This window comes from Eretmochelys imbricata, chromosome 2 (assembly GCF_965152235.1).
Source record: "Eretmochelys imbricata isolate rEreImb1 chromosome 2, rEreImb1.hap1, whole genome shotgun sequence".
Lineage (NCBI taxonomy): Eukaryota > Metazoa > Chordata > Testudines > Cheloniidae > Eretmochelys > Eretmochelys imbricata.
Genome location: NC_135573.1, coordinates 16,379,633 through 16,405,198, shown reverse-complemented (window position 1 = coordinate 16,405,198; position 25,566 = coordinate 16,379,633). Strand labels below are relative to the sequence as shown.

Below are 25,566 nucleotides of genomic sequence, written 5' to 3'. Positions count from 1 at the left end.
ATTGGTTGTTACTTGCTCAAGGTCCAACAATTAATCAGTACAGAACAGAGCCCAGATCTCCATTGCTGTACTTTAGCTAGTAGACCGTGCTTTGTTTCTGAACAATCGTTATGTGGTTGACTAATTTGGGATACAGTCATTTCTTCAAAGCCTGAATGTTTAACATTCTATTTTGTATAATTTTCTAATTATACTTCCACTGTACTGTTTACTGGTCCAGTCATGCCAGGCGATGGAAACCCTCAATTTCAATGACAGTTGATAGTGCTCAGCACCTGACAGGTTTGGACATTTTGGGAACATTTGCGTTTTTGTTTTATCATAGCACACTTATTGAAGATGACCAGGGCATAATGGATTTACCAAAAATTAAGAGGTCCACAGCAATGCTGGGTGAAATCTTTGGCAATTATGTTCCCCTAAAAAATTGCCTATTAATATAAATTCAGTGGCTATAGCTCACGAAAGCTTATGCTCAAATAGATTGGTTAGTCTCTAAGGTGCCACTAGTCCTCCTTTTCTTTTTAAGAATTTTAAAAGATTTCATTGCTGAAAGTGATTGTTCTATACTAACTTTTCTTCTCCCCTTCTTTCCAGAAATACACATCACCCTGATCTTCATCTTTGGGCTTGCTCAGGGGTACGAAAAGAGCAAGAGCAAGTAACATTTGGGGTAGAGAAGAAAATAGTGACTTTGCCAGATACTGTTAATCCATCTGAAAGGACATGTCACAACCAAAGCCATAAAGAACCACCCCCTAGTTTACCCCAGAAGATGGAAGAAACTTACATTATAAGCGAGCACAGTTACCAGAAACCACAGAGTTTTGGGCAGGACTGCAAATCAGTTACTGACCATGTGAGCTCAGATGATGAAGATATAAGTAGCTTTGAGGAAGATCAGGAATTTTGTTCAGATGATAAAAACTGTTTACAATATTCTTTAAAAGAAGATGGCGTGAGTGAGCAGGTAAAACTCATTATTCATATGTATAGACTTAGAGTTTAAAAAGATCAAACTCATAAAATAATTAGAAATGCATGCCAATTACTGAATTATCAACTGATATGTGTTCTGTTGGTAGGCAGATGGATCAGTACAACCCACTTAAAATGAAGTTTAATGTAGTGAAACTCATTATGGTGAAGTAGGTTGGATTCAGATTGTTGCAGTTCAGTGTTGATAAATGCAAAGTAATGCACATTGGAAAACATAATCCCAGTTATACATATAAAATGATAGGGTCTAAATTAGCTGTTACCACTCAAGAAAGAGATCTTGGAGTCATTGTGGATAGTTCTCTGAAAACATCCACTCAATGTGCAGCGGCAATCAAAAAAGTGAACAGAATGTTGGGAATCCATTAAGAAAGGGATAGTTAATAAGACAGAAAATACCATTGTGCCGCTATATAAATCCTGGTACGCCCACATCTAGAATACTGCATGCAGATGTGGTCGCCTTATCTCAAAAAAGATATATTGAAATTGGAAATGGTTCAGAAAAGGGCAACAAAAATGGTGTGGAACGGCTTCCATATGAGGAGAGATTAATAAGACTGGAATTTTTCAGCTTGGAAAAGAAACAACTAAGGGGGGATCTGATTGAAAATCTATAAAATCATGACCGATGTGGAGAAAGTAAGTTAGTGTTTGTTATTTACTGCTTCTCCTAATGCAAAACCTAGGAGTCCCCAAGTGAAATTAATAGGCAGTAGGTTTAAAACAAACAAAAGGAAGTATTTTTTCACACAACACACAGTCAACCTGTGGAACTCCTTGCCAGAGGCTGTTGTGAAGGCCAAGACTATAACATCATTCAAAAAAGAACTAAATAAGTTCATGAGGATAGGTTAATCAATGGTTATTAGCCAGGATGGGCTGGGATGGTGTCCCTAGCCTCTGTTTGCCAGAAGCTGGGAATGGGTGACAGGGGATGGATCACTTGATGATTACCTGTTCTGTTCAATCCCCCTGGGGCAGCTGGCATTGGCCACTGTCAGAAGACTGGATACTGGGCTAGATCAACCTTTGGTCTGACCCACTGTGGCCGTTCTCATGGTCTTAATTCATTAATTGCTAATTTGTAAACCCAGCTACAGTGGATTTCTGCTTATAGGGAGGTTGTTCTGTTAATATAACTAAGAAGTTCCAGTACACCTAGATTTCTTGTATTCAAGAAAAGTTTGTGGTTGCACTTATTTTTTTTCCATTTTGAAAGATTCTATTGGTTTGAGAGAGATTGATTCCCTGTATTTAAAATGAAGAGTGTAAACGGAACCTGTTGTCTTTCTCGTAACAGAAGAAATTGGTTGAAGAGCAAATTGTTAGTTTCTCTCTGTTGTCTTTTGGTCTCTTAACAGTTTTTAAAACCTGGATTTCTAATTATATTTACCGTTGGTCTGTATTTTTCTTTTGACACCAAACTTCCCCCCAGAATTCAGTCATATAGGTTAACAATTAACTAAGCTTGTTTCTGCTCATGTAAAGATTTCTAACAAATGTTTTAGACAGAGTTCTTTGAAATGTAAATCCCATCTAATATAAACAGTGCTGATTTTTCTAGAGTTTTATCTTAGTGATGTTATAGCAGGGGTGGGCAAACTACAGCCCGGGGCCCGCATCTGGCCCTTCAGACTTTTTAATCTGGCCCTCGAGCTCCTGACGGGGAGCGGGGTTCGGGGCTTGCCCTGCTCCGCACATCTCCCAGGAGCAGCAGCATGTCCCCACTCTGGCTCTTACGTGTAGGGGCAGCCAGGGGGCTTCACACGCTGCCCCTACCCCAAGCGCCTCCCCCGCAGCTTCCATTGGCTGAGAACTGTGAGCATTCATGGCCCGCCATACAATTTCGATACCCAGATGTGGCCCTCAGGCCAAAAAGTTTGCCCACCCCTGTGCTATAGTAAAGGTTGTGCCCACACCTCTAAACCTGTTTTCGGTTGCTTGTAACTTCCTTATACCATTGATTTGGGCAGGAGAGCTGAAAGTGTCTGGTTTTACTCTAGAAGTGGACTTAAAACAAAAAAACTTCTTAAGCTTTTTGAGATACCCAAGTATTTGAAAATAAATAAAACACTTAGACTCACCCACTTGTCTCCCCCATTAAAAAAATTATTCAGTTACTTTTTTTTCTTGGTACTCTGGTGTCACAAACATAGATTGGTTTTAAAGGTGGCACATAAATTTTATATATTCTTTAATGAAAAATTACACTTCACCTTGCTTGGAGTTAATTGTTTGTTCAATAATATAGTTTACATATTGAGTGTGTGCCTTAAGGACACATGCAGCAATATGAAATATTGCTGAATAGGGTCATATCTTGGAAAAAACAATCCGTATATCCATTTTTGCAGAATTCAGGTTTCCTTGGGAATCTCAGCTATGACTTTACTGGCTTTTGGTTACAATTTATTAGGTTTGGAAGGGGAATCTGTTGGGTCAGCTAGTCCTTTCCTTTCCTTTCCACTACTTTCACAGCACCATAAAGTACTGTCTGTCTAACCTTACTGTACTCTGTATTGAATTAGGTTGGCGGGTGAGGCTGCTGGGGCTGGCCAGCTGGTTAAGGTGGTTTAACTGATAAGACTAATGCTTACCAGTTAAGATTTTACATCCCTATTTCCTATGTAAACCATTTTGCATTTATCCTAATTTTGATTTCAGCTCTGTTTTCAAGTTGGCTTGAGACACAATTTGAATTATTTGTAACTGTTTTGAACTGACTCAAGAGCAACTATATTTGCTACAGTTCTCCTCTCCAACCCTGTTCCTCAAACCCTTGACTATGACTTGGCAATGTCCCTCCTAAACTATTGCAACCTTTGGCCTTTCAGATTCTTGTTTCCACATCTCCAGTCTATGCACAGTTCTACTGCCGATCCTCTTTCACACACTCAGATGATATCCAATGTTGAGTCCCCTTTTAGTAGTTCTGCTTCTCCTTAAACATCATAGGTTGTTCGTAAATTTACAAAACACATTAGAGGGTGGGTGTGTTCTTAATTTTGCATGTTTGTTTCAGTGTTACAAAGTGTTACAGGGTGCTGGAGGAGGTCTTGAAAATTACCTGAAAATGAAGAGCCCTGTGTAGCTCGAAAGTTTGTCTTTTTGACCAACAGAAGTTGGTCCAATTAAAGATATTACCTCATCCACCATGTCTCACCAAAACATGTTCTGTCATTTATGGACACCCCTAACATTGTTTCCTCACTCCTGACTCTTAAGCCTTTACACAGCCCCGCCCCACCCTGCACACTTCCATCATGTTCCTTTTGTGCCCTTCTCCACCAAATGTTTCTTCTGCACTGCCCCTTACTGTTAGAATGCCCTTCCTGATCTCACATGTCATATAGGTCCCCCTCATTTGTTCTTATGCCAACAATGTCCATAATCTTAAATAGCTTGTCCCCCTTGCAAGTATTAATCCCAGTGTGTCATCTCCAGGACCCACCCATAGACCAGCAAAAGCAGGAAAGTCCAGATTTGGTGGGATTCATATTTCTAAAGCTTCAGAAAAACAGGAAGAGAACATTTTTGTTTAATAAATCATTTCAGGCCACTTTTGCAGGAAAAAAACTTTTCAGATGCAAAATAGTCTCAAGAATGTAGGTTTCTCAAACAGTTCTATCAATATATTTATAACACTGTTCACTCTTTTCTGTGGCAGCTGGCTTGCACTGATAGTGACTAACAAGTGTACTGTCAAACTAATACTGTCGTTGAGTTTCTGTCTGAAATGCAATAATCACCGATAGTCAGACAGCTTCAGCATAAGTGGGATTATCAGATTCTACAGTTAAAATCAACTGTTTATATAAATTTATGGGAATTGCTCTTCTAGCTCATGCCTTTGAGCTGTTAAATCAGGTATCTTGTCTTTGGTCATAGCTATTACTTGAGAGTTCACAGGAATGTACCTGGCACATTATGGAATAATACACATGGGAAGAAAATGATTAGATTTGCTTTTAGTTCTCATAGCTATACGTGTTACTGGTCACACAATTATGTGGCCCCTTTTAATACTCCAGCCATGTGATCTAGCCATGGTAGCAAGTTACACAAGATGACAGCAGTCTGAAGAAGGAATGTACTTTTGTCTTAAATCTGTCTGTCAGTATGCTATGAACTTTGAAATTAATTTAACAGACGAACTTTGGGATTTTAGATATAATTCCATTTTTGTATTTTCACTTCATCCTCTGTTGGACAGCAAACACAAAAAAATCCTGGACTCTCGCTTGAATTGGATAATGGTTCACTGGTGCATTCAGCACTTCATGAATTAAGAGTTAGAAGTTTATGTAGCAGAGTGGTGAGACGTGGGCCTCTCCTATTGCACTAAACTGAGTACAAGATCTTGTGAACGTAACACTGCCTCCCCCCCAGTGCTTTCTGCTAACACTCTTCTATGTCTGTGGTAATCCTGAAAGCTAGATGTACTCATTTGTTTGACATTTTTATTGCTCTTATTGTCACCATTGTCCACAATGTTCTTAAAAACTGCATACCGATATGCATGTTTATGTTTTTGTGAAATAGTGGTACAATTAAAAACTCCATCATTCAGGGCATTTGTACCAAGTATTATAATCAAAACCAGAATCCAAGTGGATTGAAATTGAAAATAAATCATTTATTAAGGGCTAACTTTGTTGCTTTTTGTTGGTCCTATGGAGAAGAACACTGTTGAAGGGAATGTGGTGTGTGCTTGTAATGAAAAAAAAGGATCAGAAGAACAAGTGGATTCCCATCTTCAATGGCAGCTAAATCTCCTTACCCACATAGAGAATGTACAGAATGAAGTCACCAGCAGAATGGACCTTATTGAAAAAGAAGTTGATGGTAATTACATTGTTACGAAGTATTGACATTAATCTGTATAGAGCTTTGAACATTCAAAGCATTAAATGAACAAGAAGAAGTCTCCATTACCTCTGTCGTGTAGATGACTAAGACAGTGATTAAGGCCCAAATTTTTAAAGGTGTTTATAATTTTGGGTGTTCTGGGACACCCAGAGTCTGATTTTTCAGAGAGATTGCGCGTCTGCAACATCTACTGAGGTAATGAGTATTCAGAATGTCTGAAGTCAAGCCCAGGCATGCAGCATTAACAATAATTCAAAAACCTGGGCCAACATGACTTGCCCAAGGCCACGCAGTGAGACCATGAAATAGCAGGCTCCTGCTCCCATGCTCTGCCTACTAATCTGCAGCATCTCCTGAAGTTGATAGCATTTGTTTGGACAATAGTATCGATCAGTTACCTGAGGAAGAGGGGAAAGAAGTCTTCATCTTCAGCTGTGGTTTACTGTGTATTGGTTTAGAAACAAACTGGTAATAGCCTGGATTAAGGAGGCAGACCAGGCTTCGTAACAACAAATTTACACAAAGATAATGCAGTAGAACTAAGTGTTGTAATAGATGAATGCATTCAGTTTTCACTAGGGCTATAAATTAATTGCAGTTAACGCCTGAAGTTAACTGAAAACAAAATTAACGTGTTCATTATTTTTTAACATGTTAATTGCATACCTCTGGGCGCAGCAGCAGGGTCTGAAGCTCTGAGCCCATAGCCTATATTTGAAAATATAGAAAACATCTAAAAATTTAAATAAATGGTATTCCAGTATTATTTAACAGTGCGATTAAAACTGTGATTAATCGCTATTAATTTTTTTTAATCGCTTCACAGCCCTAGTTTTCACATGTAGAGACTCACTTCACAAATGAAGAGAGTTTGAACAAAGTGTAGTTATTGTGTCCTTAGTTATTTTTTATCTAAAACAAAATAATGTTAGCCCTGATGGAATGTTTATGATCAGATTGCATGTACATTGACTATGTTTCTAGAAAAATGGGATTAGACTCTTGCCATCCCTCTTTTTTATGAGCACTGAAATTCACTCAGAAGTTAGTGAGATTCCACTCTGAAAGTGACTGTCTTATATCACCTGCTCCCTGTTTTTGTTTAGTGATACGTTAAAGTTAGTTTTCAGAGTAGCAGCTGTGTTAGTCTGTATTCGCAAAAAGAAAAGGAGTACTTGTGGCACCTTAGAGACTAGCAAATTTATTTGAGCATAAGCTTTCGTGAGCTACAGCTCACTTCATCGGATGCAGTCAGTGGAAAATACAGTGGGGAGATTTATATACATAGAGACCATGAAACAATGGGTGTTACCATACACACTGTAAAGAGAGTGATCACTTAAGATGAGCTATTACCAGCAGGAGAGCAGGGGGGAAAAGACCTTTCGTAGTGATAATCAAGGTGGGCCATTTCCAGCAGTTGACAAGAACATCTGAGGAATGGTGGGGAGTGGGGAAATAAACATGGGGAAATAGTTTTACTTTGTGTAATGACCCATCCACTCCCAGTCTCTATTCAAGCCTAAGTTAATTGTATCCAGTTTGCAAATTAATTGCAATTCAGCAGTCTCTCGTTGGAGTCTGTTTTTGAAGTTTTAAAGTTAGTGACAGAAGTGAGTCTTCACAACCTTTTATTCCTGTTGAGTTTTTACTAGTGCAGAATCGTGACAGCTGAGACAGTGAGCTGTATGTGTATCATCAACACATTGTTGGCTAATTTGTCCTAACATACCTTTATATTACTGGAATTTAGCTATCAAGGTAATTGGAATGATTAATAAGGGGAACACTTTAAACTGCATAAAAGAATGAAAATTTCCATGGAGCACTGAATTATTTGATTCTTCAGAAAATGTCTTCATTTAAATAACGATCTGAGTATCTGTAAGTTGCACCTTCATATTAATGACGCATATGGCAGAGGCATGCTCCATTTTATGCAAATTACCTGCTGCCCTCGGGCTTGGCAAGTTGACAGCATTTACAAGAATAGTTGTTGGTCCATGTTCAATAGCATACAGAAGAAGTAGATTTGGAAAGGGTATGAACCTAAAAACTCAAATACAGAATGTCTCTAGCAACAAATAGTGTAAGTATTCTGAATTTTTATGATAGGCTGCTCTTCATCGGGGCAGTGAGTTTGGCCATGAAATATTCTGAGGTGCATCATTGGCAGTCACACACCTGATTTGCATGGAGCCATGGGTGGGGCACAATAGCCATTTAAATTTGGGTTGACAAGTTAGGACCAAATCCTAGTCAGGTTGAAGTCCTCAAGTATTTTGCCACTGACTTCAAGGGCACTAAGATATGACTCTTACTGCATTTCAACACACCTAGCTTTGGAGGATTGAGCACTCTTTTTCCGAAGATCCCTTTCTAATCAAACTCTTTTTTACATTTTTCTCAATTTAGTTTTAGAAAGCTGGCTTGACTTCACTGGAGAGCTGGAACCACCCGATCCTCTTGCAAGACTGCCTCAACTCAAGCGACGTATCAAACAGCTCTTAATTGACATGGGGAAAGTACAGCAAATAGCCACGCTGTGCTCTGTATGACAAAAGGAAGAATAAAGGAATAAAAATAGGCTCTCTACAGTGAATTTTCTTATTAGCCACAAGACTGGCAGGAGGACAGCAAAAAGCTGGATATTTGTCTAGTTCTGGGCTGATTACATTTTTAGCCTGAAGCTTTGGAGAAAAGAAAGGAAATCTAGAGTAAGGAAATTAACACTGAAAAGCTGAATACTCTGTATTCAAGATGCAAATTACAATATGTCACATATTGAGGAACATTGACATGGTCTACAATATGATAAATAAGACATGTGAAGTGACAGAATTTCTCCTTCAGGTCATACAAGAAGATTCAAGAAATCTCTGCAATGGAAAATGCTATAATTTTATAGTCAGTAGCAGAAAGAGCCAAACTCTCAAAAGTCAGTGGGAAAAATGTACAATCGTAATTATTTTTTCTCCCATTGCTAGTGAAAATACAGACACAGAGAGATCCATAGCCTCTCTACAGTTGGTCCACCCCCAAAGTTTTAGGCAGGTAACTGATCTTTTGCAGTCCATGAACTATTTCTTATCTAATTAGTGTTATTTGGGAAAATGAAAACATTTGCTTCACTTTTGAAAGAAACAGGATGTGGTGGTCTCCTTCTAAATATTTTTTTTAATGGAAATCCTCATTACAGCACCCTTAGGCTCTTTTAAAAACGTAAGTGGCAAACAGTGGTCAGATGTGCCAAATAATACTAAAACCACTGGGATGACAGTTTGAAGATAGTGAAATACATGGAGAGTTTTGTTCAAAGTTCTACCTGGTGCCAGCAATCCATCCAAAATTGTATCTAGTTTATATTTTTTTACGTTCTATTGCAGTATTCAGGATTCCAAGTACATTTTGTCCTGGGTAGTTCAGCTTGGTGTTAGCCCTCTGAGTCTTTACCAACCTCATCTGGGATGAGGAATGACAAAAGCAGCAAAACTGCTTGTTTGTGGCTGTGAATTATTAAACCACTAGATTGAATATCGCAAAGATACATTATCTAGGATGTTTTTATAAAACTTTTAGCTTCAGTCATAAGTGAGTAAAACATCATGAAACCAAAGGCAACCTAGTTGCTCTGTTAGCTCTTGCTGGATTTTGAGCTCAGGACCTTCTCTTTGCCTGTGCTCATGTAAGTTGTCACTGCACCCAGTGCTACATATGTATGTGTAGGTATATGTGTATATACACACACATTCATATGTACATACTATATACATATTTATATCTACACATGTCTAGTTTTATTACTATAGACTATAAGAACTGGTGGTTAACATGAAATGTTACCTTTTAACAAGCAGTTTATAAAATTGAAAATAATGTATGTACAGGTTTTGGAATTTGTAAAATATGACTGTTAAAAGGAGGCTATTTAATTGATGACATAAGATACTTGAACATTTTATGCCTCACAACTGTTTATCAGTTCTAGTTTTCTGTATAAATGCATTTTAGAACCGATAGACAGTAAACTTGAATTTACCTTTTGATAAGAGTACAAGCCACTGTACATTCAAAAATTATTTAAATTTGCAAACACACTGTTCTATATGTAAGGTACTGTATGTAAAACTGTTTATTAAAACTATTCTGCATACTCTACATTTTCCACTTTTCTTCCTGTCCTATGCAGAAATGTAAAAAAGTGATTAAAATAATGTACAGACCATAAAAAACTTGAATTTTTGAATGCCTGTTGAGGATTCAGATAATCGAAAAGTGTGCCAAAAATGGATTGTGTACAAAAGATGTTGAAACTAGTGCTTTGAACTTTCATCATAAAACCATCATTGAGAGAGAAAGTAGCATGCCCGGGTGCTTATTGAAAAATGCCTACACTAAAGTCTCTAATTTATCTGTCACGTCTGAAGTAAGTTAATGCTATTAATATTTTAACTCTAAACCAAATGTGTCAATGTCCGTTATAGAATGATACCTATTTAAAAGGTCTCTTCAACAGCAGTTACCACACCATTGTATTGGCAATATTACAGCTCTGTATTAATTCCAAAACTCAACTCAATCTTAATTATGTAGCAGGGATTGGCATCTCCATAATTTAAAGAGGAAATACCGTAACTGAGGAATATGTCAAGGAGTGTTGATTTTTTTTTTTATGGCAACCACTACAATATTTAACAAAATACCCTGATGTTTTATACAGGATAATTTGATGCTTAAATGACTGCTTAAGACACATTTCACAGTATTAACAGCTGTTGAAAGTGATCTACTTGCTCTTTGGATATGCAAGATACTGTTATATATTATTCACTTGCTGCATATCCTTAAATGTGGTACTGTGTGTACTGTATAGAATAAATGTAAATCTTAATACACAATTTGAAACAAAGTATATAGTATTTACATAATATATACAGTACATACTGGTGCTATGTTATACAATGTGTGTATGCATGTGTGAGATACCATATAACTGTAAATGTAATGAACGGAGAGATGGACTGAGGTTTCAAGTTGTAGGAAGGAGGTTCCTTGCTTTGGGCCCATCACAGCAAAGTTACAATGAGATGTGAGAATATTATCCCTAAAAGGTGGCTGTTGTATGAGCTGAGGACCCGGAGGTAGTCTCAGATGCAGGTACTAGGAGGTGGTCACTGGTGTAGACAGGGCCTACACTTTTAAATATATATTACATATAAAAAACTACTGTAAAGTATTGTATGATTTCAAAGTTAAGTTATCAAAAGTTAGGCAATGTCTGAATTAAGGTTGCCTATGCAATTCAGCCTTCTGCCATATGCATTGTGTTAGTCTTTTAACTTGCAAGGTGTCACTTTTTTTAACCTCCACAGGACCCTGCCTCTTTCAGTGCACAGAATAGGTAGGGCCCCCTGAATGAGTAACTTTTCAATATTTCTGTTTACCCTCATTCATTTGGTAGCCAAATGCATAATATTTACCACATACCATTTAAACCATGCACTGCATACAAAATTATTCATTTCTTCATGGGCTTTTCTATGACACACATCACTGTGAATGCTTCACAAACTTTAAGGTAACTTGGTATCATCAACTCCACTTTAAAGATGGGAAACTGACTAATAGAGAGATTAAGGCCGGAATTGTCAGGCGCCCAACTTGTGAAACACTTGGGACCTGATTTTTTTCAGAGCATTTTTATAGCACTTTATATGTTCAGTGGACGCACTGACTTCAGTTATGGTTGTAAGTGCTCGGCACTTCTGCAGATCTGGCCCCAGATGTTCCCTATTGGGCACCTAAAAAAAGAGAGAAACACAATTAGTGGCCACCTATGAATTTTGGTCTAAATGACATAGGAACTCTGTGGCAAAGCAGGGATCGGTTCCAAGTCTCAGAATGTTATCCAGTTGTCTTGATCATAAGACTATTGTCAAGGTTCCTTCCCCACTCTGAACTCTAGGGTACAGATGTGGGGACCTGCATGAAAGACCCCCTGAGCTTATTCTTACCAGCTTAGGTTAAAAACTTCCCCAAGGTACAAACTTTGCCTTGTCCTTGAACCCTATACTACCACCACCATGCGTGTTAAACAAAGAACAGGGAAAGAGCCCACTTGGAGACATCTTCCCTCAAAATATCCCCCCAAGCCCTATACCCCCTTTCCTGGGGAATGCTTGATAAAAATCCTCACCAATTTGCACAGGTGAACACAGACCCAAACCTTTGGATCTTAAGCACAATGAAAAATCAGTCAGGTTCTTGAAAGAAGAATTTTAATTAAAGAAAAGATAAAAGAATCACCTCTGTAAAATCAGGATGGTAAATACCTTACAGGGTAATCAGATTCAAAACACAGAGAATCCTTCTAGGCAAAACCTTAAGTTACAAAAAGACACAAAAACAGGAATATACATTCCATTCAGCACAGCTATTTTACCAGCCATTTAAACAAAAGGAAATCTAACACATTTCTAGCTAGATTACTCACTAACTTTTTACAGTAGTTCTGAGCTGCATTCCTGATCTGTTCCCGGCAAAAGCATCACACAGAGAGCCAGACCCTTTGTTTCCTCCTCCCCCACAGCTTTGAAAGTATCTTGTCTCCTCATTGGTCATTTTGGTCAGGTGCCAGCGAGGTTATCTTAGCTTCTTAACCCTTTACAGGTGAAAGGGTTTTGCCTCTGGCCAAGAGGGATTTTATAGCACTGTGGACAGAAAGATGGTTACCCTTCCCTTTATATTTATGACAACTATCCTTTCTCATCCTGCAGTTCTTTGCCTCTTTCACCACATGCCCTCCTCAAAAAATGAGGCAGGCATCTTACAATCAACTGCCTCATTCACTACACAACTCCGATTCATTCCCAAAGCACCATTTACACTGTGCACTGAATGAGGCAGAAGTGGAGGGGGAAATAGTATGTGATGCTGTAACTAAAGACTGTATCACAATGCATGTGCACAAAGGGACCAAATTAAGGTTGCACAAGCTTATTTCCTAACTTCAGGATGCTTGACTTTGCAGTCATTTACAGTGGGTTTTTTTAATGTAGTTTTTTAACTTAATTTAAGGGTTTTTTTTAAAAAGCAAACAAGGGAAAAGAAAACAAAAAGGAATTCCATCATACGAAGCCATACTGTGACAACACACAGGGCTACTCAGCAGTGTTGGAACCTTTAAATCCACAGCAGACTTCTGCCACGTGAGCTCATAGAGTAACTAGTAATAGTAGTTGGCTATTATCCTCTCTGGACCAACCGCTAAGGAAGATGAGAGACTTTGCAAGTGGGTTTCACGGATTTTTGCTAGACAGTGAATGTTGAGACTCAAAGTCCCTATGTTTTGTTTTACACTTCAGAGGGGAGCATTCTCAAGTGGATACAGACTCTTGTGCCCCTTTCTCCCACTTCCCAGCTTGACCCTTTTTGCTTATCTGCTAGCATCTCCCCTTGTTATCTTGTTTCTCGGCTCCTGTCCATCCTCTAGCTTACACCTGTTTCCCCTCCGCTTCCCCCCGCCACCCCTCTGCTCCTCAGCCTTGTGCAGTTGCGTTAGGCTGTGTCCTCCTCCTGTTGCCTGGGTGTCACCTGGGAAACCATTTAAACACTGGAGAGAAGGTTTCCATGCTTTGTTCTGCTGCTCCATCAGCCTCTGGCTGGTGGAGGGGGAGGTGTGAGGCAATTGTAGGGAAAGTTCTGCTCCGCCCCTGCAGCCTTGGGCTGGAGCATGCTCGGTGAGCTCTGTGAAGGTGGAATATGCAGTGTAAACAGAATCTTCTGAGATTATTGTTAGGTAGGTCTCTAACAAATCTCTGCTGAGCATGTGCACAGGTGACTTTCAGAGGCTTGTAATTTGGCCAAATTTGGGTGGATTTTCACTGCACTAAACATCTTTCTGACACCTCCCCCCCCCCCATGCCAAATTCCTAGCCCTTGCTCCAAGGCATAGAGGCTCTAGGGTAGTGGTGGGCAACCTGCAGCCCATCAGGGTAATCCGCTGGCGGGCTGCAAGACAGTTGGTTTACATCGACCATCCGCAGGCACGGCTGCCCGCAGCTCCCAGTGGCTGCAGTTTGCTGTTCCCGGCCAATGGGAGCTGCGGGAAGCGGCAGCCGGGCCGCAGGTTGCCCACCACTGCTCTAGAGCTTCTCAGCTAAACTGCTATAAGAATTTTTTAGCATGAGCAAAACAATGTCATTTCATGTAACCTTGATCACAGAAACAAGAACTAGTTTGATGAAACATTTAAAAAAATCAGCCTGAGGCAGACAGACCCTGGCTTGGAGAATTTCAGCCTGGATGGTTAAAGTTTGCAGTTATAAGCAGCTGAAAATCAGGTCTTTATAATGGAAATGCTGGACAGCCTTAACTTTATTGCAGGTCCTGATGGGTATATAAGTTCTGTCACAGTTGCCTGTAGTGATCCTACCCTCACACCACAATGTACCTTTGCTGGGGTGAGTCCCAAGCGTGGAACTTCTTTTCTACCCCGCCCGCACTTTATGCCTTATGAAATCTTTCAGGACATTCCCTCCTTTTAGAGAGCATTTGTTAAAGTCGAGGTTTTTATTAATTTTGGGGATGACCATTGCTCCTGTATTTTATTTTATCTTTTTTCTTTTGTATTGAGTCACCATGTAATCACTTTAACAAGGGTGATTTTTGTTACAATGCTTTCATGTATATTTAAAAATGGTTTTGTTATGTGGTGTCCCAAGCACTGGGGATGGGGGTGGTGTCTTTAGCAATAAGCATTATATACACTGTGTGTATTTGTTATACTTGGAGAATAGGTATGGAGCACTTGACAATGGTGAAAATACACTAGAATAAAGAAAAGCATGTTTCTCTGGAAGACGTTCTGCACCAGCCTGGGCAACTCATAACTACTGGAAAAATGTGAAATGTACATGGAGAAAATGAATAGTGCAGAAAACATTAATATAATGAACTTCCAAAACATGCCATATAATCAAGACTGTGTGTATGTGCATTTGGGATGCTATTAACAGTAGATGAGTTAACACCGTTTTCTAGCAATTGGTTGATTAAATAAAATCTAGTCTAATGCAAATTAAGCGATTAAACAGCTACTCAGTCTTTTTCGGACTTGCTCACAACCGTCTCCATTCTGTTAGTGCCTCTCAATGCATTGTCACTGAAAGGTCTGAGAGAGGCAGCACTGAATGGCTTAATCTTCCATGAGAGAAGCAAGGTATTTTCTTTTACAGTTTGTTTTATAATAGCAATAATGTTGATTGCATTTTAATATACTCACAATAAAGGCCTATTGAGATTGGTTAAGTGCCTGGGCTCCCTTTTGGTGAACTAACAGTTTCAACAAGCTGATCTATGCTTTATATACTTTGGAGCATTAAGGAACTGTGTCTTAATTGTATAAAGCCTGTCAACTAGTTTTGTGTACACATTATTCATTTGATTACATTCAGAGAGACAAGACATTGATTACTGTAACAGCACTTTGCAACAAGTCTACTTAACCTTTCTAATACTTGCCTCCTTTCAACCAAATTTGTCAGAGATGTAAAATGGGAGGGTACCTTCAAATGAAGTGGCCTTTCAAATATGAAAGATAGTGTGGCTGGGCCAAATTCAGACCCTACTGTAAGCAGCTGCACCATTATTGAAATGAATGAATGTCTGGCCTGTTTCCTTAATACGCTCCCATTTGGGTTGAAACTCCAGTGGATTCTGCTTCCTTCATCTTTCAGACATACACCCAGGGGTGTGAATACATACAGTTCTACACATTTAGCTTTTGTAATAGCTAAAAGATGCATACAATGGCAATCTGAAAAACTGCACAGGGTCACCAAATGGATACATGAGAGGAAAGCCGTTATTCCTATCTCTCTCCTTTGAAGCATCAGAGATGGTCATGGCTGGAGATGCTTGGCTGGCTGGTTCATGCTGACATGCTCAGGTTCTAACTGATTGCCATATGTGGTGTTGGGAAGGTCAGATTGGCAGGGACCTTTTGGAGTTTTTTCACTTTCCTCTAGCACGGTATGTGGGGTTAGTTGCTAGGATCATCTGGGTATGTCTCAGTTCATAGAATCATAGAAGATTAGGGTTGGAAGAGACCTCAGGAGGTCATCTAGTACAACCCCCTGGTCAAAGCAGGACCAACCCTAACTAAATCATCCCAGCCAGGGCTTCGTCAAGCCGGGCCTTAAAAACCTCTAAAGATGGAAATTCTACCACCTCCCGAGGTAACTCATTCCAGTGCTTCACCACCACCCTCCTAGTTAAATAGTTTTTCCTACTATCCAACCTAGACCTCCCCCACTGCAGATTGAGACCATTGCTCTTTGTTCTGTCATCTCCCACCACTGAGAACAGCCTAGCTCCATCCTCTTCAGGTAGTTGAAGGCTGCTCTCAGATCCCCCTCACTCTTCTGCAAACTAAATAAGCCCAGTTCCCTCAGCCTCTCCTTGTAAGTCATGTGCTGCAGCCCCCTAATAATTTTTGTTGCCCTCCGCTGAACTCTCTCCAATTCGTTGACATCCTTTCTGTAATGGGGGGCCCAAAACTGGACACAATACTCCAGTTGTGGCCTCACCAGTGCCGAATAGAGGGGAATAATCACTTCCCTTGATCTCCTGGCAATGCTCCTACGTATGCAGCCCGATATGCCGTTAGTCTTCTTGGCAACAAGGGCACACTACTGACTTGTATCCAGCTTCCCATCCACTGTAATCCCCAGGTCCTTTTCTGCAGAACTGCTGCTTAGACAGTTGGTCTGCAGCCTGTAATGGTGCATGGGATTCTTGCTTCCTAAGTGCAGGACTCTGCACTTGTCCTTGTTGAACCTTATCAGATTTCTTTTGGCCCAATCCTCCAATTTGTCTAGGTCACTCTGGACCCTATCCCTACCCTCTAATGTATTTACCTCTCCCCACAGCTAAGTGTCATCCGTGAACTTGCTGAGGGTGCAATCCATCCCATCATCCAGATCATTAATGAAGATGTTGAATAAAACTGGCTCCAGGACCGACCCCTGGGCCACTCCACTTGATACTCGCTGCCTACTAGACATCGAGCTTTTGATCACTACCCATTGAGCCAGACTTTCTAGCCAGCTTTCTATCCACCTTACAGTCCATTCATCCAATCCATACTTCTTTAACTTGCTGGAAAGAATACTGTGGGAGACCATATCTAAAGCTTTGCTAAATTACCTTGTATTGCAAGGGCCTCACACATTGGTGCACCTAAGTCCCTCCCATTCTCTGCCTGTGGCATACAAGATCTAATCTCCTGAGGATTGTAGTACAGTAAAACCTACCAAGAGCAACCACTCATGGGAGTTTGCAAAAGTGGTTGCTTGTAAGAGATGGTCTCTCTTCAAAGGTTTGTTGTAAAATGGGCACTTTTACAATGTACAGAAAGTCTACTATTGCTTCCGATGTTTCATGTTTAACTTTAATTGCCTTATAAATGAACATTACATTATGCAATACAGTACTGTACTGTATTTAAAATTTAAAACGGCTGTTTAGAAATATAGTGACAAAGAAATCATCTGTAATTTATATAACTTGATTAATTGGTTTCAGAGTAACAGCCATGTTAGTCTGTATTCGCAAAAAGAAAAGGAGTACTTGTGGCACCTTAGAGACTAACCAATTTATTTGAGCATGAGCTTTCGTGAGCTACAGCTCACTTCATCGGATGCATACCGTGGAAACTGCAGCAGACTTTATATATGCATAGAGAATATGAAACAATACCTCCTCCCACCCCACTGTCCTGCTGGTAATAGCTTATCTAAAGTGATCATCAGGTTAGGCCATTTCCAGCACAAATCCAGGTTTTCTCACCCTCCACCCCCCCACACAAATTCACTCTCCTGCTGGTGATAGCCCATCCAAAGTGGTGTTTGGATGGGCTATCACCAGCAGGAGAGTGAATTTGTGTGGGGGGGTGGAGGGTGAGAAAACCTGGATTTGTGCTGGAAATGGCCTAACCTGATGATCACTTTAGATAAGCTATTACCAGCAGGACAGTGGGGTGGGAGGAGGTATTGTTTCATATTCTCTATGTATATATAAAGTCTGCTGCAGTTTCCATGGTATGCATCTGATGAAGTGAGCTGTAGCTCACGAAAGCTCATGCTCAAATAAATTGGTTAGTCTCTAAGGTGCCACAAGTACTCCTTTTCTTTTTGATTAATTGGAAATCTTAATTTTAAAAAAAACACAGCCAGAAACAAAAATCAACGTGGAATCAAACCTGGGAAAAGTGATTCAAGCTCTGAAATAACTCTCCCCTGGCCTGTTACAGTACGCTATAATATGCATCTTTCCACTCCTCTTTTTTTGTGAGCTTTAAAGGTGGTACTCAGTAACATCAGTCTATGATTTTACTTTCCCTGGACTCATCAGAATGGGATGAGGACTGTTCCCTCAGTTATAAATATGTTTGTTTGGTTTCATAGACTTGGAAAAGCGATGGCATTTTTAAAAAACAGACACTGTATATGCATCACTTGACAAAGTTGGCCATTTGGCACTGAAAATCCAAAGTTCTCCATGAGCCACACTGGAGTCTCCCATTTTGTTTGGCTCATGTAATCAGATCGAGGCCTCATTTTGTACACTGCTGGTATACAGCCAGGCACCTGTGGGCACCGGTGGTAAAATTTTTCGTGCACAAAAATCTTTTATCCAATGGAGCCTTGTGCATGCAGACACCATCACAACTGCACAGACATGTTGGTGCTGGGAAAGTGTGTGGGAAAACTGTGTGTGCACAAGTGGAGACTTGAGGCTGCATGGAAAATCAGGTCATTTATCCCTAAAGTTTTCATGGTTTTAGGAAGTCACCTTATCAATGCACCTTCCATTCCCTTTCTTCCCCAAGCCCAATAGAGAATGCCCAACAAAGCTCATAGTCTAGAGTTTAAGGGACACTATATTTATTTAGTCATTGCAAATAGTTATTGGAAGTCTAAGAAACTGTTTCCAGGGGTAGTTTAATGATCTCTAAATCATTACTGCGTGGAATGAAGTCTGCCAATATGGTCGTCTAAACAGTGAACAGAGACCCTTTCCCAGCCCCTGTCCCCTGCCCCCAATCATTTCTACACTAAATTAAGGGGTACTTCATCTTCATTGGAGATAGGGCTGAGGTGATGACAATATTGTGGACCAGTCCATCCTGTCTCCATTTTTTATCATGTTATTTGCTGGGATTCATTTGTTTTGAATTTCAGGCTGGCCATAGACTTCAAATGCTTCTAACCATTTTTGAAGAATGTGGATTGCACAAATTGCTCTGTAAACTACTTTCACCCGCCCCAAGAAGCTGTTGCATCCCATTGAACATGCCTGTACCAAGATTCATGTCTGGGCTTTGACGCAGATCTAGCTCTGCTCAAGTGGTGCTGAATGCCAGAACTCACCAAGTCAAGCTTGAACTCACCAAGCTGAACTGGGATGGCGCAGGGGATGTTTTGAGGAACTAAAAGTAATAGCAGTATCAGTGATCCTGGATGGTTCAGCTAGGTATGTTCTATAGTCAGCTTTTACAAGGCTTTCTAATCCCAAAAGCCAGGACCTGCTGGCATTTCTATTGTACAGACAATAGAAGCTTTTTTCTGTATTGCAGAAGCGACAGCAGGTCTTGGCCCTCATGTCCTGGGTCTTGGGCACAGAAGGTAATTAACACCACTTTCTTTGGATAAAATTCATTGAAGCCACCAAAATGCACAAGCTGTACAAAGTCACCTCCTGAGGTAGTTCACCCTCAATCCTGGAAATGCCTTCACCAACCTGCCCCCCATTCTCATAGGTACAACCCCTTCCACCCTTCCTCATACTTGTCCACTGGGTATTTATTCATTTCAGATTCCCTTTCAAAACTACATTTCTTGCTTTTAAAACCCTCCACAGCCTTGCCTCTCTCCTCCCCTCCTTATTCCTTCATCTGTTAGCCCCGGTCTCCTTTTAATTGCTTTACATACAATCTTCACCCCGGCTAGTGCAAGAGCCTTCTCCTCTGCAACTCTTTCCATGGCTCATCTTCTTTGTCTCCATCTCTTTTCAAATCTCATCTTAAAACACATCATTGCCTCCTTGCCTGTGCCACTTAATTCCTCTCCTGATATTGATTATGAGCCAGCTGTGCCACCTTTCTTCCCAAAAGTCAGCACTGCTCACACAAGTCCCAGTGGAATTACTTAAGCAAGAGCTTGCCAATGAAGTAAGCATTACACAGGCAAGTCCTCAGATTTTAATGATGATTTACACATTAGGGGGATTTCAATGCCAGGATCTCATAATATTTCACAGGTATTAATAAGAGAGGCCTCATGTCACCCCTGTGAAGTAGCTAAGTATTATTATTCCTATTTTATAGATAGCAAAACTGGGGCAACAGAGAAGTTAAGTGACTTGCCCAAGGTCAGCAAGCATATGGCAGTGGAAAGAAGAGCAGCCAGGTAACCTGATTCTGTGGTTTTTGTAGTGCAATAGTGTCTGCAGGCCCCGACTCTCACTGGACCCCATGGTGCTAGGTGCCATGCAGTCACATAGTAAGAACAGTCCCCACTGCAGAGAGCTCATGTTCTAACTAGACAAGACAGATAAAGGGTGGTTAGCTTTAGTTATGTAACTGTAGTAACACAGCAGACAGAGTGTGTTGGTTATGTGTCTGGTTGTCTTTCAGATGCAGATCTGTACTGTAATGACACTGAACCATTTTGTGAAGACACACAGGTATAGTCCCAAAAAGAAACTAAACTTCATCTGGTCTGGAGCCAAACATTTTCCAGCTGGGATGAAAAATATTATCCCTTGCTGTGCTGCAACATTTATCACTTATTGCCTGCCAGCAACATGCCTAGCACCATCCATTCATCTGAGTTAGCCACAGCCTATATGATTTAGTTCAGATGCACACAATATATAGCAGGTGACACTCTAAGCTCCCACTTGCCAAAGTCTAGGTCCTTTTGTGCTTTGATTATGCTTTTGCACGTGGGTTAAATTAAGCCCTCCAGTCTCCTCCATTGTATGTTGGCTGTTTGTTCTGCTTGTTCTCCTTTCAGGTGACTAGGTGTACAAGTGCTCCCTGGAGAGGAGAGGAGAGCTGACTGACAAAGAAATCCACTGGGGACGTTCCAGATGAATGAGGCCCTCAAGATTTTCTTAGAAATATAACCTGCGTCAGTCACCCTATTTAGTGCCCAGTCTACCAGCTCATAAGTGAATCTGTTCAAACAATGGCTGCTATAAAAGTCTGCCAGAAGCCAGTGCAGAGCGTGCAGGGTCTTGGTCCCTCAGCATAAGAAGGGATCATAGCTCCTGCATTGAAAGATGGGCCCCGTACTTCTCAGCACCCTTTTTTTCTTTATTAGCACAGCATCAGCCAATATATTCGGTAAGTTTACCTTTACTCCCTCTTGTCCCTTATGTGTGTCAGGCTGGAGCCACGCTGCACTTGCCTCTGCCTGAGAACTTGGCACTGATACTCCCCTATTATTGATTATTCGTATTATGGCAGCACCTACCGGCTCAGAATTTGAGCAGGGCCCCATTGTGCTGGGCAATACACCATGAAACAAGACTGATCTTATTTACCAAAGAGATGTGCCACTGACTCAATGGTCACTGCGCTGCCAGGGCTTTGAGCTTGGATTCCAAGCTACGGCCCACGCTCCTGGGGCCAGCAAAAGCTCCGATTCTGTGATGTCAGCACGCACCTGTCTCAGGGAGGTGTGACATGGGCTGATGACTCCAAAAGAAGCTGCTGGAAGGACTGACTGGCCAGCACAGTTGCTTGGGTGAAAAGTATGGGGCGTGGTGGAGGGGAAGGGGGGAAATACAAAGGATCCTGGAGGATGCCCTCAAATTTAGGCACCCCAGTTATTCATATTGATTAACCATAATTCCATTTTACTATGAGACTCGTGATCTCTGGTGCGTTAATGTGAGTACACCAGAATCTCAACTTGCATTATTTAAAAAAAAAAAAAAAAAATTTCTCGCCTTCATGGTTACAGAGAGAGGCTCAAAAACGTGATCCTGGAAGGTAAATAAATATCGCTTACTGGTGAGTGTCTATTACCTGCCTCCTGCTGTGCTAATCCACAGCAGATGTGAGTTGATACTGCCCCAAGTCTTAGAGGCTTGGTTCTTTCGGTCAAACTGTGGCAGCTCATGATTTTTAGCTCTGGTGGCCTCTGATTCAATCCCTGCTGTGTTGGCCAAGTGGGCAGCCATCAGGCAAACATGACCCCCAATGGATTATTTCTCAGAGTTCATTCTTTTAAGATAATCTCATGATTTTTTTCTGGGGCGGGGGAGAGACTAGCTCGTGGTTTTTGATCATTAGGAGTTGGGAATAGCTGGTACGATCTCCTCACTGTGAGGTCTGTTAGACTGTGGAATAATCTCACCAAAGAAGGGGAAACCCCACTGTGGTGTTTAAAACCAGACTCAAAATGGCAGCACAGACGATACTGTTGGAGATGATGCTGAGCCAGGCTCAGGATCTAACAGGAAGGTAGAGAAATCTTAGTGATCTCCTTCCCTGTTTATTGCATGCAGAGTACCAGGCTGAGTCCCAGCCTCTCCGCCCCTGTGAGCTCCAGAGGGAAAAGGCCTTTTTGGAAGGAGAAGTCTACGTCCCGCAGTGCTTGGAAGATGGCCAGTTCCGGTAAGATAGGACAGCCACCTGTGGACCCAATCCTGTACCACTGAGGGCAAAGAGAGCTCTGTGGCTGAGTGGGATTGAACCCCAACGTAGTGGATAAAGAGGGCTGTGCTCCAGCTTCAGTCTCTGTTGAATGAGTTCTGTCTCTCTCTCGTCTGCAATTATCTGTGGGGTCCCTACTATTAATAAAAAAAGAACAGGACTGTTTTAAATGTGGTGGGCCAGACTGTCCTTTGCACAACACACCTGGTGGGTTCCAACACAGGGGGGAGAGCATCCTACATGGGGTTGCTACTTTCCCTCCCACAAATGCGGTGGGGAGGGGTTGGAGCCAAAGCTTTGCCACCCCCAATGTGCTAGCCTGCATGGCTGAGCTGGAGTAAGGAGGGGGGAAGTAATCTGTACCAGGTATAGGGCTGGCACAGTTCACGACTTCCTTGGAGTGAAGGTGGAGACCAGCAACTGGATTGGGACTCTCAAATTACTAGACTGGCCTAGATTTGCGCTAGAGAAGAGACTGACCTGTGCAGAGTGGATCTGGATCTGGATCCAGAAAGGAAAGATAGTCTTGTGGTTAAGGCGCAGGACTAGCAGTCAGAGTTCTGCTATCAACTTTCGGTGCCACCATGGACAAATCACATAGGCCCAGATCCTCAGATGTATTTAGGCACTTAACTCCCTTTGAAATCAATGGGAGTTCACGCCTAAATACCTTTGGAGATCTGGGCCTTAATCTCACTGTCTTTCAGTTCCCCATCCTCCCAAATAGGATAACAACACTCTCCGACCTCACGGGGCATTGTTAGGGTAAGATCATTAATGTGTGTGTGGTGCTTAGATACAAGAGTGATAGAAAAGCCTATAATTAAAAATTAATGCATTATTCACAAAACAAATCTGAGCTTTCCCGCTATATGGGGCTGTTCAGGCCTGAATCCAAATGAACATATTGTAGATCTGTCAAGCGGTTGCACAGCTAGGGACCCATTGTACTACGGGCTGGGCACTGAACTGAATGAGGACAGGAGGGGCCCTGTGAGAATTCCAAAGAGATCCTATCAGTTAGATCTGAATAGTCTAGAAGCCATTTCTAGGATACAGTTCTTCCTCACGCCATTGCTGTGTTGTCACATTGTTCTTTGTTCTGTGACTGTCCCGCTGCTGACAGGTATATTTCATATTGATGGACAGTTCTGTTGCCAACAGAAAATGATGATGTGTGTCTTCTCCCTAGGACTGTGCAGTGCAATACAAATGGCCTCTCCTGCTGGTGTGTAGATGCCAATGGTATTGAGGTACCAGGCACTAAACAGACTGGAGTTCCAATAGCCTGTAAGTCAGAGGTCATCACTTTTTTCATGTGTGGTGGTAAAAAAGCTATTTGCCTCTCAGTGTGACAACCGTTGAAGTCAAGTGGCCTTTGGCCATTGACATCAATGAGAGCAACAGCAGGCTCCTGGTGATTTATCGATCTTCCTCAGTGGAAGCTCTTTAAGTTACTCAGGACCTGATCATGCAAACTTTACTCACCTGAGGAGTCCCTTCTTGTGTGAGTTATCCCAGTGTAATCAATGGTGGCCTTGCAAGGAGAAAGTGTGTGTGTGTGTGTGGGGGGGGGTGAAACAGAGGCCTTGGGCCCCCATCCCTCACAGTTTGAGCCTAAATGGGGCATAAATTTTCAAAAGCAGGTGCCAAAATTTCACATACAAAAAAATACAAGTAACGTGTGGCAATAGCATATGCAAATGTAAGCTCCATGTGGGATTTCCCACTGTTTCCTTTGCACTTCCATGATCAATTACTTGTTTTAGTAGGAACAATTACTCATTTACTTTCTAAAGGCTAAATCTGCCTTCCAGTGCCACACCCAAGTAGTCAGTTTGGGTGCAAGGACCTGGGAGGAATTTACTACAAAACACCTATTGTCTTTAATAGGAACCAAGTGACTATGGCTTTAATAGCAGCTGGGAGGAAAATTTGCTCCTCCTCAGGCTCTTATGGGAAAGAGCAGGAAATTGACATGATACAGCATTGTTGTGGCTTTAGTCACTCCCAACCTTCTGGTACAATTTCACTTCACATGGCTTCATACCCCCTGAGTTTGGATTTTGAAGCTCAGACCATCGACTGGTGTAACGTGAAGTAATGTCACTGATATGAACAAGTCGATTCTCATTTAGGCTGGCTGGTGAGTCATAGATTCAAAGGCCAGAAGAGATCACTGTGATCATCTAGTCTGACCTCAACTCAGTTTGATAATCTGCCCTTGAAAACATGCAGTAGAACTCACCTGAACCAAGCAGGGTTTGCCTGATTTCAGCTGATGTCAGGTAGAATTGCTGTGTTTCTCTTGGGTAACTAAAACCATAAATCCTTCCCTGGTCCCCACAAATGGTGAGTTTAATCTGAAATTTATCCCAGGCTCTCTTGCAATATTTGATCACTCTCCTAGGCAAACCTGGCTGAGCGACAGAACAAATTCATGGTCTCAATGTGGCCCAGAGAAAACTCAGATGTCCTCTAGAAAAATAAATGGTTTTGTGCCCAGCAATCACCTTCCGCTAATGATGCCTCTTTGGTATTGTAGGTTTATCCTTTTGCCAGCTCCAAAAACAGCAGATCTTGGTAAGTCATTACATCAACAGCAGCAGCACCTCCTACGTCCCAGAGTGCTTGAATTCAGGGGAGTTTGACCCAGTGCAGTGTGATGTGGGGCCAGGGCAGTGCTGGTGTGTGGACTCTGAAGGAATGGAGATTTACGGCACAAGGCAGACGGGGAAGCCAATGCAATGTAAGTAAAGTTCAACAAAATGTGGATTTGATTTCATGTTTGGAGGAAGGGAAATAAAAAGCTTGTATGTGATGAATGGCAGGTCATAAGCTGGGCTGCCAGGAAATTTCAGGGTTGTCTTTTCCAAATCATGGGATGATGGTAGCATGTCCAGATAACTTGCATCCAAGAGCTGGATGAGGAGCTTGCTGGACTATTAATGTTGATTTTCAATAAG

General features: G+C 41.3%; 2 protein-coding genes across 14 annotated transcripts in view; both read left to right on the top strand.

Moving 5' to 3' along the window:
- PHF20L1 (PHD finger protein 20 like 1) overlaps window positions 1-10,029 on the top strand; it is an 80,512-nt gene extending 70,483 nt beyond the window's left edge. For 9 of the 13 annotated variants that reach the window (XM_077809768.1, XM_077809772.1, XM_077809770.1 and 6 more), the window contains 3 exons: window positions 598-970; window positions 5,682-5,847; window positions 8,287-10,029. In XM_077809768.1, the coding sequence (XP_077665894.1) occupies window positions 598-970; window positions 5,682-5,847; window positions 8,287-8,429 (682 nt within the window). In that variant the 3' untranslated portion in view covers window positions 8,430-10,029. The remainder of the gene's footprint in view (window positions 1-597; window positions 971-5,681; window positions 5,848-8,286) is intronic. The other 4 variants (XM_077809769.1, XM_077809776.1, XM_077809780.1 and 1 more) reach the window with 1 other exon arrangement.
- An 11,190-nt stretch (window positions 10,030-21,219) lies between these two features.
- TG (thyroglobulin) overlaps window positions 21,220-25,566 on the top strand; it is a 209,669-nt gene continuing 205,322 nt past the window's right edge. The window contains exons 1-4 of the mRNA XM_077811405.1: window positions 21,220-21,283; window positions 22,453-22,561; window positions 23,793-23,890; window positions 25,146-25,349. Coding sequence (XP_077667531.1) covers window positions 21,220-21,283; window positions 22,453-22,561; window positions 23,793-23,890; window positions 25,146-25,349 — 475 coding nt within the window. The remainder of the gene's footprint in view (window positions 21,284-22,452; window positions 22,562-23,792; window positions 23,891-25,145; window positions 25,350-25,566) is intronic.